The sequence below is a fragment of the Apteryx rowi genome, unplaced genomic scaffold (assembly GCF_003343035.1).
Source record: "Apteryx rowi isolate R43461 unplaced genomic scaffold, aptRow1 scaffold_12, whole genome shotgun sequence".
NCBI lineage: Eukaryota > Metazoa > Chordata > Aves > Apterygiformes > Apterygidae > Apteryx > Apteryx rowi.
The window spans coordinates 6,676,815-6,688,872 of record NW_020447419.1 but is presented as its reverse complement, the minus strand read 5'-3'; the positions used below and the strand labels follow the sequence as shown (position 1 = coordinate 6,688,872).

The window sequence follows — 12,058 nt, the reverse complement described above, 5'->3', positions numbered from 1 at the left end:
GCTGGGGCTGGCGGCGCTGCTGGGCGCCCTGCTGGGGCCCCCCGCGGGCGCGGCGGCGCAGCAGTACCACGGCGAGAAGGGCATCTCGGTGCCGGACCACGGCTTCTGCCAGCCCATCTCCATCCCGCTGTGCACGGATATCGCCTACAACCAGACCATCCTGCCCAACCTGCTGGGCCACACGAACCAGGAGGACGCGGGGCTGGAGGTGCACCAGTTCTACCCGCTGGTCAAGGTGCAGTGCTCGGCCGAGCTCAAGTTCTTCCTGTGCTCCATGTACGCGCCGGTGTGCACGGTGCTGGAGCAGGCCATCCCGCCGTGCCGCTCCCTGTGCGAGCGGGCCCGCCAGGGCTGCGAGGCCCTCATGAACAAGTTCGGCTTCCAGTGGCCCGAGCGGCTGCGCTGCGAGAACTTCCCCGTCCACGGCGCGGGCGAGATCTGCGTGGGGCAGAACACGTCGGACGCGCCGCCGGGGCCTGCCGGCGGGGCGGGCAGGGGCGCCACGGCCCACCCCACAGCAGGCTACCTCCCGGACTTCCTCACCCCGCCGCAGCCCCCCGGCGGCTTCTCCTTCTCCTGCCCCCGGCAGCTTAAGGTGCCCCCCTACTTGGGCTACCGCTTCCTGGGGGAGAGGGACTGCGGGGCCCCCTGTGAGCCAGCCCGGCCCAACGGACTGATGTACTTCAAGGAGGCGGAGGTGCGGTTCGCCCGGCTGTGGGTTGGCGTATGGTCTGTGCTCTGCTGCGCCTCCACCCTCTTCACCGTGCTCACCTACTTGGTGGACATGCGTCGTTTCAGCTACCCAGAGCGGCCCATCATCTTCCTCTCAGGCTGCTACTTCATGGTGGCAGTGGCCTATGCGGCAGGCTTCTTGCTGGAGGAGCGGGTGGTGTGCCTGGAGCGCTTCTCTGAGGATGGCTACCGCACTGTGGCCCAGGGCACGAAGAAAGAAGGTTGCACCATTCTCTTCATGATCCTCTACTTCTTTGGTATGGCCAGCTCCATCTGGTGGGTCATCCTGTCCCTCACTTGGTTCCTGGCTGCTGGCATGAAGTGGGGCCATGAAGCCATCGAGGCCAACTCCCAGTACTTTCACCTGGCTGCTTGGGCTGTACCTGCTGTCAAAACCATCACTATCTTGGCCATGGGGCAGGTGGATGGGGACGTGCTCAGTGGGGTGTGTTACGTAGGTATCTACAGTGTGGACTCCCTGCGAGGCTTTGTGCTGGCACCCTTGTTTGTGTACCTGTTCATCGGCACTTCATTCTTGCTTGCTGGCTTTGTGTCCTTGTTCCGCATCCGAACCATCATGAAGCACGATGGTACCAAGACAGAGAAACTGGAGAAGCTGATGGTACGCATTGGTGTCTTCAGTGTCCTCTACACAGTGCCCGCCACCATTGTCCTGGCATGTTACTTCTATGAGCAGGCCTTCCGTGGCACCTGGGAGAAGACATGGCTCCTCCAGACCTGCAAATCCTATGCTGTGCCCTGTCCCAGCCACTTTGCCCCTATGAGCCCTGACTTCACTGTCTTCATGATCAAGTACCTCATGACCATGATTGTTGGTATCACAACTGGCTTCTGGATCTGGTCTGGCAAAACCCTTCAGTCCTGGCGACGCTTCTACCACAGACTCAGCACTGGCAGCAAGGGAGAGACAGCAGTATGAGACCCTCCTGCCCCCTCAGGTGCATGCACACACGCGCACACACATATACACACACACACACAGACACAGAAGAGGGATACTCAGCAGAAGGGAGGTGATAGCTCCCCAAAGGAGGAGGAAGGGGAGGCTTTCCAAAACTTTTGCTTCCGGGGGGGGGGGGGGAAAGAATGTTTGCATAAAGGACCAGATGCCCTGTGTCCAAGGATGTTTATGCCCAGCTAATTGGAAGAGCACAGAAAAGGGTCCTCAGGCCACGGGTGGGGTGGGAGAGTCCTTTACCTGCAAGAAGTTCCCATACCTCTTCCTTGTGCCGGGGGGGGGGGAGACAACTCAACTGAAAACGTCCTGCTTTGCTTTGGATGAGATGGGAGAGAGGGAAAGCCACATCCATTGAGCTGCCCTTGCCAAGAAGTAGCCAAACTATCTGAATTCCTGGGGTCAAATTGCAGCTCACTCAGGGTAACTCCTGAGCCCTAGGTCACTGTCTTCTCATTGAACCACAGTGGAGCAATCATGTGAGTACTGTGCAACAAGCTGCCAGTCCAGATCATGTGCTGTTGAGATGCCTCTATTCTGCAGCTTAGAAGTTCCTTTTCTCCTCAGTGATACCTGTTTTAATTATTTTAAAGTGAAAATTCTGCCTTGAGTGTGTTATTGTTGCTGCTGTGGGGAAGGAGGCGGTTGCTATTCCACACCCTGAAAAGAAATGACTTGTTGCTTTTCAGCAGAAGGCTTTTCCCCCTTGCCTTTGTTATAGGAGACAAAGGGGGAAACAAAAGTGTTTTCTGTGTAGAAAGGCATAAGCATGGGATCGGTTTTTATGGGCAAACTAACAAAAAGAAGTCGTTGAGGTTCACCCTTGGATGTGAGGAGCTCACAGAAATAAACATTCCTTTTATGAAAAAGGAGGAGGCAGGATGTTTTCTCCGTACTGTTCAGTATGGGTTGCTTTTCTGAGCTGAAGGAAATGCAAGGCTTAAAGAGAGGGAAAGAGGAGCGTAACTGAGAACACCTGCCAAAATAAAATCCATTAAAATATGTAAGCTAAAGATGCATCTTTTTTCTCCCCCCTCGCCCCCCGTTCCAGTAAACCTGCTTTCTCCCCTGCTTTGCAGTGAGATGGCTGCAGGTAAAGTCACTCTGCAGCTGGGCGCTGAGGACAGGGCGAATACTTTTTGCTCACGATGGACCAGTTTGCCAGCTCCTCCGATTCCCGGAACCGGCGGTGCAGGAGGGGCTGGGGACAGCTGGGTCTTGGTTTTAAGAGAAAGCAGGTACTATGAGAAACCTTTTCATTTTTAGCTAAAAATACAGCAGTTTGTTTCCACTGATCACATCTTGGAAGGAAAGACATGCAAAAATTAACCATCAGATGCAGCATTTTTTTGAAATGTGACAAATTTTTCTATTCTTAAATTTTTATGTTGACTCTTTAATATTTTATTTTTAAATACTACTCTATATTCACTGAAGGGTTTGTTTTTTGAATATATATGTGTGTGTGTGTTTATATATTCTTGCGTACAGACAAAATAGGAAATCGTGGATTTTTAGCAAGTTTCCACCCTATAGCTGCTCTTCATTGGGGGAGGGGAGGGGGAAAGTGTCTGGAATTAAACTTAAAAGGAAAAAAAATGTTCAGGGTGCGGGGGCAGACTACTGCTGTCTGAAGGCATACCAGTAGTCCGGGCATGAGGAACAGCCCATCAGCCAAATCCTTCAGTATATCTGATCTCAGACTTGTAGGGCTTGGGTTTTTGTCTTTTATAATGTGCACGTGGGGGAAAAAAAAAGAACTGTAAGACAAGTGCAGTATGTATATTTTGTAAATCTCATTTTTGTAAGAAAATATGTATTTATGTTTTTACTTGATTTTTTTTGGAAGGTCTGTATGAGGCCCTGCTTCATCCCATGTACAGATCGCTAAATAAATAATTTTTAATACAAGGGCTCTGATGAAGTTCTTTCAGTCTTTGAACACTTTGAATGCTATAGAAGGGGAACACCTGATTCCCTCCCTTTTCCCCCTCCCTAAAGGCTTTGCTGTGGGAGGTGGAAGCAACTTTGGGGTAAATACACAACTGAGCAGAAACTCAGCATGACGCAAAACCAGCATTTCTGAAGTAACGGCCCCTAACAAAAGCAGATCGCCTTCTGCGGCCGTTTTGAATGCATGTTTGCCCTCACTTGAGCTACTTGCATCAGCCAAGTCTTATTGCAGGCTCTGCCTCTTGCTGAGGGCAAGCTGATAAACCAGTTTCCTTATCTATAAAATAAGGATAATGCCCTTTTCCCGTTCCTTGGGGCGTTGAGATTGAGAACTGGAGGGCGCTACAAGTGCTATAAATTAAATCCTAGGTCTGGCTGGTGGAGTGTTTTGGGAGAAAAACAAGGTCCTTTTCAATAGCTGTCATGGGGCAGGGTTTTGAACTAGCTTTTTTTTTCCCCCAGCTCTTCTTGCTATCTCCAGTTTTTGCTCAGGTGAATTTTAATCTTACTAGCTAGCCTGAAGCCTACATTCTTTCTTATCATAGTAATCTGAAAGCTGATAGCTTCAATGGAATGGTCTATTTTCATTTTTAACCAAAATGAATGCTTAGATCCCAAGATGTGTTGTTGCCATCATGGAAAGTGCCACAGCAAACAATTTTACACCTGTGAAATGTTAATCATCACCAGCTTTTCTCTTGTAATTTCTGGCTATTTACTGGCTTTGTCACCCTCCCTTTGCCTTAAAACTTGGCTGTATTTAAAAAAAAAAAAATTTGCAAAGTAGAGAATTAGGATGCTGTAGCTGGATGCCATCATGGTAGCTCTGGTTGCACGGCCCTGCAGTGTTATTTTATTTATTTGAACACTGTGTTTTCTGACATAACCATTTACGTTTAAGGTGTGTGCAATACTGGCTTAAAGTTACTTTCAGAACCAGCCCCATTCAATGCTGCCTCACTGTAAAAGCCACCTCTTCCACTTTAAAGCCCCTCTAGCTGCTCCCAGACTCTTTCCCTTGCCAGATTTCCTTTCTCCAAGGCCTTTGCTTTCCAGCGGGTCAGGCTGCTTCCCGCTGCTCCGGGACACGAGCTCCCCGCTAACTGCCCGGGGCGGGTTCACTCTGCTCCCCTGGGAAACCCGAACCTTTCTCTAAGCACTTCCTCCTGTTAATCCCTCGAGCCGGGGAGCCTGCGGGAGCACAGGGGTGCCGTGCCGATGCCCCTSTGCTGCATGGCCACAGCCGTGCTGCTCAATACACGGTTATTCCTTAACACCTTGTGGACAGCTAAGCTTGCAATGTGCCCGGGCTGCCTCTCTCCGTGCTCCTCTGTCCACTCACCACTCATCTTCTCTAGCTGGATGAGAAACTGCATTTAGGTGTGATAGCTATTTTTTGTTCATACATGGAAAAACTTTAATAGACCTTTTTTGTGTGTGTAGTTCACATGAGACATTCCTATCTGAAAGGAAATGTCTCCGTTTCAACCCAAACCCACTAAAGTCAAATGCTTTTATTTCAATATTTCATATTAAGGACTTCTGGATTTAAAGTCACTTACTCAAAGCTCTCCAAACCCTGAGATTTAATGTGATTTTTTAAACCTGAGATTGTAGGTGAAATTTGATGCTGGCATAAAGTAGAAGCAATTGCTATTAACTTTTAAGCAGATGTGACTTGCATCAAGACTGAATTTGCTCACAGTGGAAACAATTTGGAGAATTTCAAGTAGTGATAGTGCCTGGCCTTCTGGAATAAAAATCTCTATCACTATTCTGATAATGAAGTAGCAGTTACTCTCGTAATGGAGTACAATTTAAAAAAACCTCTGTGAAGCAATCTGGAAAACAGGAGGAAAAACAAACCTTTGCTAATCACTGTGAAACAATTTTTCTTCAACTGATCTTTTAAGTCTACTTTCAGGTAACATTTTTTAAAGTTTAAGGAAAGTTTTGTACCCCCCAGCTTTGGCCCTTTTGTATGCAGCATTTTTTGCAACACAGAAGACCTTAGCAAGTAATGGTCAACATTGACAAATATCCCTGTAATTTTAGGGTGTATACCACATTTTCACGACAAACATATAACATTTACTGTTTGGTTCGCAAGTTTCAGAGACATTGGTGTTTTACTTTGTGTAAGAAAGTTAAACAGAAGGCTTTAACAGGGCTGGAGTTCATGAAGAGCAGCGGCAACTGCAGGTCTGTCTACACAGAAAAACATGCTTTTATAATATGTCGGTGCTTGTTTGGGTTTATTTTTGGTGGAATACCCACACCAGTGATTGAATGTTTTTGTCCAAGTACTTCACCCACAACCAATAGCTTGGCCTGCAAGTAAAAAAGCCACACTTCTCTGCACTCAGCAACTGGCAACAGTAAACATTATTTATAATTTCTCAGGGGTTTAGAAACCAAACTACTAGCTTGTATCTTAAATAGTCTTCTCCTTCTGCATCCCATTCTCACTTCCAGACCTTGCAGGTACTTTGTATACAGTCTGCTCTCACTCTTACCGTCTACTCCTATTATTTAAAATCACAAATCCCGCTGAAAGAAATTCAGCCTGTTGCCTGGAGAGGAAAAGACGACTCCGAATCTTTCAACACTATGACTGTTCACTGAGATAGACTATTGCCAAGCCTGTTCTATATAAACCGGGATAATTGTTTCATGCCAACATGAGCGTGTGGTTTTGGCAGCTACAGCCCTGCACAGGATAATATAGGATTGGGAGAATAAATACAGTGAATGGCAAGCTCCCAAATGCCACACTTAGAACTGACAAATTTTGACTAAAATGATGCTCAAAGTACACAACTACACTCTGTAGGGCAGGGTTTAACAGGCCTCAGGCGGTCGGTTTGCTTTGCAGCCAGAGCAGGCCGGGCAGGTTCGCGTGCTGCTCCAAGGCCGCCGTGGCTGGCCGAGGCGGCCCGGCGCAGGACCCGGCAGCGCTCCTCTCGGAGCCGAAGCGGCAGCAGTGGGGCACTGCGCTCTTTCCCTTTGTTATTTAAAGGCCGAGCTCAAGAACGGCATTGCCATAGCTGCAACCAAACGGGATTCAGATAAATGGTGCCCAGGAAGGACAGGCCCAGACAGGGCCCTAAATACGTACTCCTCCACCTAGCTGGGTCCCCTCTGTCCGGCCAGCCCAGCGGTGCCAGGAAACTATGGGCCTGGGATAAATAAAAGTATGGCTACAGAGCAGGAATAGGCAGTGCCGAGAGCACATTTTTTAATAACAATTGTAAATGGGGGGGGGGAAATCACTTATCCATATTAGTCAGAAAATCCTGCTAGCAACAACATGTTCACTGTGGCTGGCCTAGCTGTGTSACGACTTGGTTTGGTTACATCCAACCCTTTGCTCAAGCATGATATTCTTACAAAGCATGATACTCTTACAAGTACAGGTGGAAAATCAGTGTATACTGCCTAGGGGAGTTGTCTATATGAGTAAACTTTGGCTGCACATGTCTTGGAAATTAACCCCATCATGTGGTCACCAGGGCAGCCACGAGCCCTGCTATTAACAGGAGGATCCCAAAGGCCAGGATGAYGATTAGGAAAAAAAAGAGGCCCAGTTCCTCACTAACTCCAGCTGCACTGGAGGTACTGGAAATTCTAGCACAGTTCTCAAAATAATCAGCCAAAAGACAACGTTGTTCTCAGTGCGGGCAAGGAATAAGACCATTCTCACCGTACTGTTCTCTTCCTCAGGCCGACCTGCAGAGGGGCTTAAGAAAAAGCTTATGGGGAATGGGGAATGCTGACAGGGGCTGCAGCAAAAGAAAAATATAGTATCTGGCCCAGATGGACACAAAAGGATGTTCCAGCCAGTAGCCACTAATGTGGCATTTGGAGGATAAGTGCTCAATCACCTGCACTGTCACAGATGGTGGACAGATCGTGGCCAGACTTTTAGCAGCATTCAGATAGCTAAAGATGCAGACAGGTACATGGAAAGCACTTTTCATAAGTGCTTAATTTCCCATGTGCTTTTGGACATGTCTTGAGAGTTGACTGGAAAATCTCATTTCTGTCTCAAATTCCTTGCCTGTAAAATTGAAACAGTGGCACTTCCCTATATCATAGGACTGTTGTGAGAATAAATACATTCAAGATTGGAGGAAATGAAATACAATGCTAATAGGGTTTATATAAATACCTCTGTCAGATCTTCATTCTGTAGCCTGATGTTTTGAAATAGGCCCCATTTGAGAGAAAGCCAAATTAAGACCACCAGCTGGAATAAATTATTTGTGTATTTTCCCATATGCTATCTAAAAATAGGCCGGCTGAGCACATACTTTCACAGCAGCATCACTCTAGCCAGGGCTCGAACAGAAGGTGTGAGARGGTAAAAAGACACAAGCTAGGTAATTAGAAAATTTCACTGAACCAGGGCATTCATGAAAATCCAAAGCAACAAAATGGACTGCCTTGTGTCATTCTGGTGCTTACGCGTAACAGAAGTAAGGAGCTGGGCCCGTCTGCGCTTAGATCTGGTACCCCTCAATCTCTGATTTTCTATAAACTACGAAAGCAGCTATTGCCAATGGACTCAATGACACCTCTGCTGTCTCTCTTCAAATCATTACAAGTAGCTTCAGCTTGTAGCAGGCAGGATCTAAATCATACTAGCAGGCTTGAACCAGATCTCCAAGGCTTCATGGCTGTCCTTAACAGCGAGAACCTACCTTCCCTGCCATGTTTTCACACTCTCACTTAGCTCCTCAGTGTTTTTTTCTGCTACCATGACCTCCAACAACATTTTTCTTTTTATAAAGATGGCCAAGTAGAAGGATTAGTTGGCTGTTTGGGCATTTTCCTGCCTCAACAACAGGGAACAGCATGAGACTACTACACTTCTTTCACCAACGAAATACAGAGCATCTAGGCTGACTGCAGTAAACATTTGTGTGTTGCCATGGTGCCAGCCTTCCCTGTGAGAGGCTTATGCACTCATTCACCTTCATCAGACATCATTTTTTTGTTGCTAAATAATGTAAACCAACAAACCAAAAAAATCCCTAAATGCATCAAAGTATGCTCTAAATTATAAACCTCTCTCCCCTGTCCCAAACAAACAAAAACATAACTTAGAGCTTTTATGGAAGATAGTGAAAGTGAGCTACTTCCAAAAATATTTACCTAAACCATGGATCAGATCAGTTGCCTGACGTGGCTTCCTTCCAAAAATTTTCTGTGTGGGGTGTGCGTGTGCGTGTGTGTGTGCACACACGTATAGTAAGCACATGCTAGAGTAACAGCCGGGAGTTACAAGCGTAGGTAAATCTATCATGAGGAACACGGTGAAGAGAGCCAGCCCAAAGGCCCTTGCCCAGCGCAGCAGCTAATCAAAGCGCGGTGTTAACGGCAGGCGTGTGCCCGGGCCCCTTCCCCGCGGTTTGTTGGGGGGCCTGCATGAGCTCTGGCTCACGCAGAACTTTCACAGTCTCACAGAATGTGAAACCATCTATGAAAGGAATGAAAGCCTGTGATATGTATATATATCTATAGAGCTATTTTTAAAGAAAAAAAGATTTTTTGTGTGAGCTAGTTCAAAGCCAGCTTTGATTATCTAAAGCAAGAGTCTGTCTTTAGAAAGGGTAAAAAACTATACATGAAGATGGAATCTCTTTTATTTAATCTATGATGAAAAGAGCGTTTCTTACTTGTAATGCTCTTGCCTCTCAATTTTTTTTCTCTCTCTCTTTTTTTTAAATTAACAGCGAAATGTGAAAGTTTCAGGCAGCATTTCCTGTCCTCACTTCACAAGATGTGCAAAGCAGCATTCCATGAGGGCCACGAGCCAGGAGAAGGGATGTCATTTGACACCCTCACACTGCTATGCATACCAGGCTGGAAGCAGCGGGATTATGCGAGTGGAGAGAAAGCCCTTCTAGAGAGAGCATTTACTCGCATTGTTTTTCCTTACACATTCTGCTCCCTGCAGATAGTAAATCAGCTATCGCGTTTGCAGAAACAACTCTTGTGAAGTCTAAAGAATTCAGGCACAAAGTAGATGAAGGCAAAATCTGGCCTCTCTAAAGCGGCCGAGAGCAACCGCGAGAAGGGACTAAACAGCGCAGCGCAGCGCCCGTATCTGAAGGGACTAAGCGGCGCCCATGCCTCGGTGTCCCTGTTTCAAGCCAGGGCAGGAGGTGGGCTGCATTTTCAGAGCCCAGATCCAAACTCCACAGCAACTTTCTGCTTTTATGATAGGCTAAATCAAAATCCTGGATCTGAACTTTAGAAGATTTAAAAGACCATACTTTGTATTTACTGTGAGCCAGAAACCATCTTTTCCTGTAAGAAATCACTTCTCTGCAAGGATGCATTAATCAGTTTTCCTTGTTCTGAAGGCACAGAGCTGTGCATCAGCCCCAGCTGACACCGATTTTGTTTTGTCTTTAAGATTCCTTGAAGTTTTTGCCATTTAACTAAGAGAGTTAACATTAATTAAGAGAGTTAACAATATAACTCTATTCCTCTCATTTTCTTTAAGATCTTACAGAACAGAGTTCTGAATTAAATCTTGACAAAAACCTCTCAACACTAAAACTGAATATAAACATTTCTCACAAAACAATCTTGAGAGACTCAGTGATTTCATTTAAATGACTCTTCCATTTTGGTATTGATTTTCATTAAAATCAGTTTTGTTAATAGAGTGGCCTTTGGCCAGCATTTCACCACTCCCTCGGGCTTAATAAATTAATTGAATACAGACATTAAAGATGAAGTAACAATACATATACATCTGCATAAAAGAAGCCCATGGAGGACTGTGGCACGACAACCCTTACTTTCACAAGCTCCAACCTCTCCCAGAATCATCCCCGGCTGTATCTTATTTCCCTGGTAAAGCTCTTTGGACCGGGACCAACCCATTTTTTTTGTCCTTAAATATAATTCTGCACAGACAATGACATTTTTAATAGTAAATGAGAAGCAATGTGTGTCAGCAGACAGGACACCAGACTCGGGGTCAGGAGACTGTCACGCTTTTCCCAACCTTGCCCATGGTCTGCAAATTCTTCCAATCATCCTTACCTCCATTTCTTTTTTTGGCCTTTTCTAAATAGATCGTGCTCTTTGGGACAAAAACTGTCTCTGCTGTCCCCATGTACGTGTTGGTACCATTCCCATCTTACTGGAGCCCTGATCTTGATGGGGGCCTCTCAAGACTGTGCACAATGCAAGAGGTTCCAATTAAAAATAATTGATCATTAAGAGGCAGAGCATGGTAAAGAGTGAGCTGGCGCATTACTTCCTATGGGGGAATAGTCAAACACTAGTGGTAAAGGCAGAGGTGTGCGATGACACCAGCTCTTCCCAAAGAAATGAAAGTGGGAACTGTCACTCATCACCTTTGGGGCTTTTGTGTAACATGCGTAAGGAATGTTCTCTTCTCTGAAGAGTCTCTGTGGACTCTTCAGATGATGGGATTTACTGTCACATGCCCTCTTCTGGCTGTCTTTTTTTGGTTGTTGTACAAAGTGTTGCCGTGCAGGGTCTGTGTGATAGTACACACAGCAAAATATCTCCAGCTGAGTGGGACTGATGCTGGCCAGTGGGATTGCTGGTTGGCTCACTATTTACTAAAAATGAAAACCAGACCCTGAGGAAACAGTCTTGTTCATAGAAGGAAAATATCTATCTGCATTGGAGAAAAAATTGCTGGTTAGTACAGTAAATGATCATTAGTGAAATGGTTAAATAATTGAGCTGCAGAGCAAGGAAAAAGTCCACCACTTCCACCCCAGCACTGCTGAAATATGGATTTGAATTAAGCAAAACAATTCACCAGTTCTTTGAGCGAAGCAGTTCAGAGTGAAGAAAACAAAGGGGAAAAGCTGAAAATGTCTGAATGTTTTGTTTCAGTGCTTCTTAAATGAAGCAATTCCAAGTTTCATTTTGAAATGCGCCCAAAATGAGAGAAGAACATTAAGCAACCCTATAGGTGCCACTGGAGTTAATGGGCAGACTGGATGGACCACGGCGATGGCTGAGAAGGACAGCTAAAGGCAGATAGCTCGGCTTTGGAAGCAGGAGCAGTTTAATGGAGTCACGGAGCTTAGTTTCRTGTATGGCTTGCCCCGTATCACCAAGAAGGTCTGACCCGCTTCATCTGTACCATGCAGACCTAGTGGCAAGGTGCACAAAGCAGCAAAGAGAAACTTTTCACTTTGCTTAATGAGATTAGAAGTGTTATTTAGGGAAAAGTGTTCGTGGGGAGCAAAGAAAGGCGAGAGAAACAAAACTGATTGAGACTGAGACACACGATGCCTATGAGTGCAGCTACAGCTACCTGTGCGTTTGCCTTTCTTGGCTTCCGGGCTGGCCCCAGGGAGCAGGGCTCCGAGGAGAAGCCATGCCTCTGCACCT

The 12,058-nt window shown here is 46.3% G+C and overlaps 1 protein-coding gene across 1 annotated transcript; it reads left to right on the top strand.

Moving 5' to 3' along the window:
* Window positions 1-6: 6 nt before the first annotated feature.
* On the top strand, window positions 7-1,781 carry FZD7 (frizzled class receptor 7). Its single transcript, XM_026089227.1, has one exon. It carries the CDS (start codon window positions 275-277, stop codon window positions 1,670-1,672), a length of 1,398 nt encoding a protein of 465 aa, XP_025945012.1. The 5' UTR covers window positions 7-274; the 3' UTR covers window positions 1,673-1,781.
* Window positions 1,782-12,058: the final 10,277 nt, after the last annotated feature.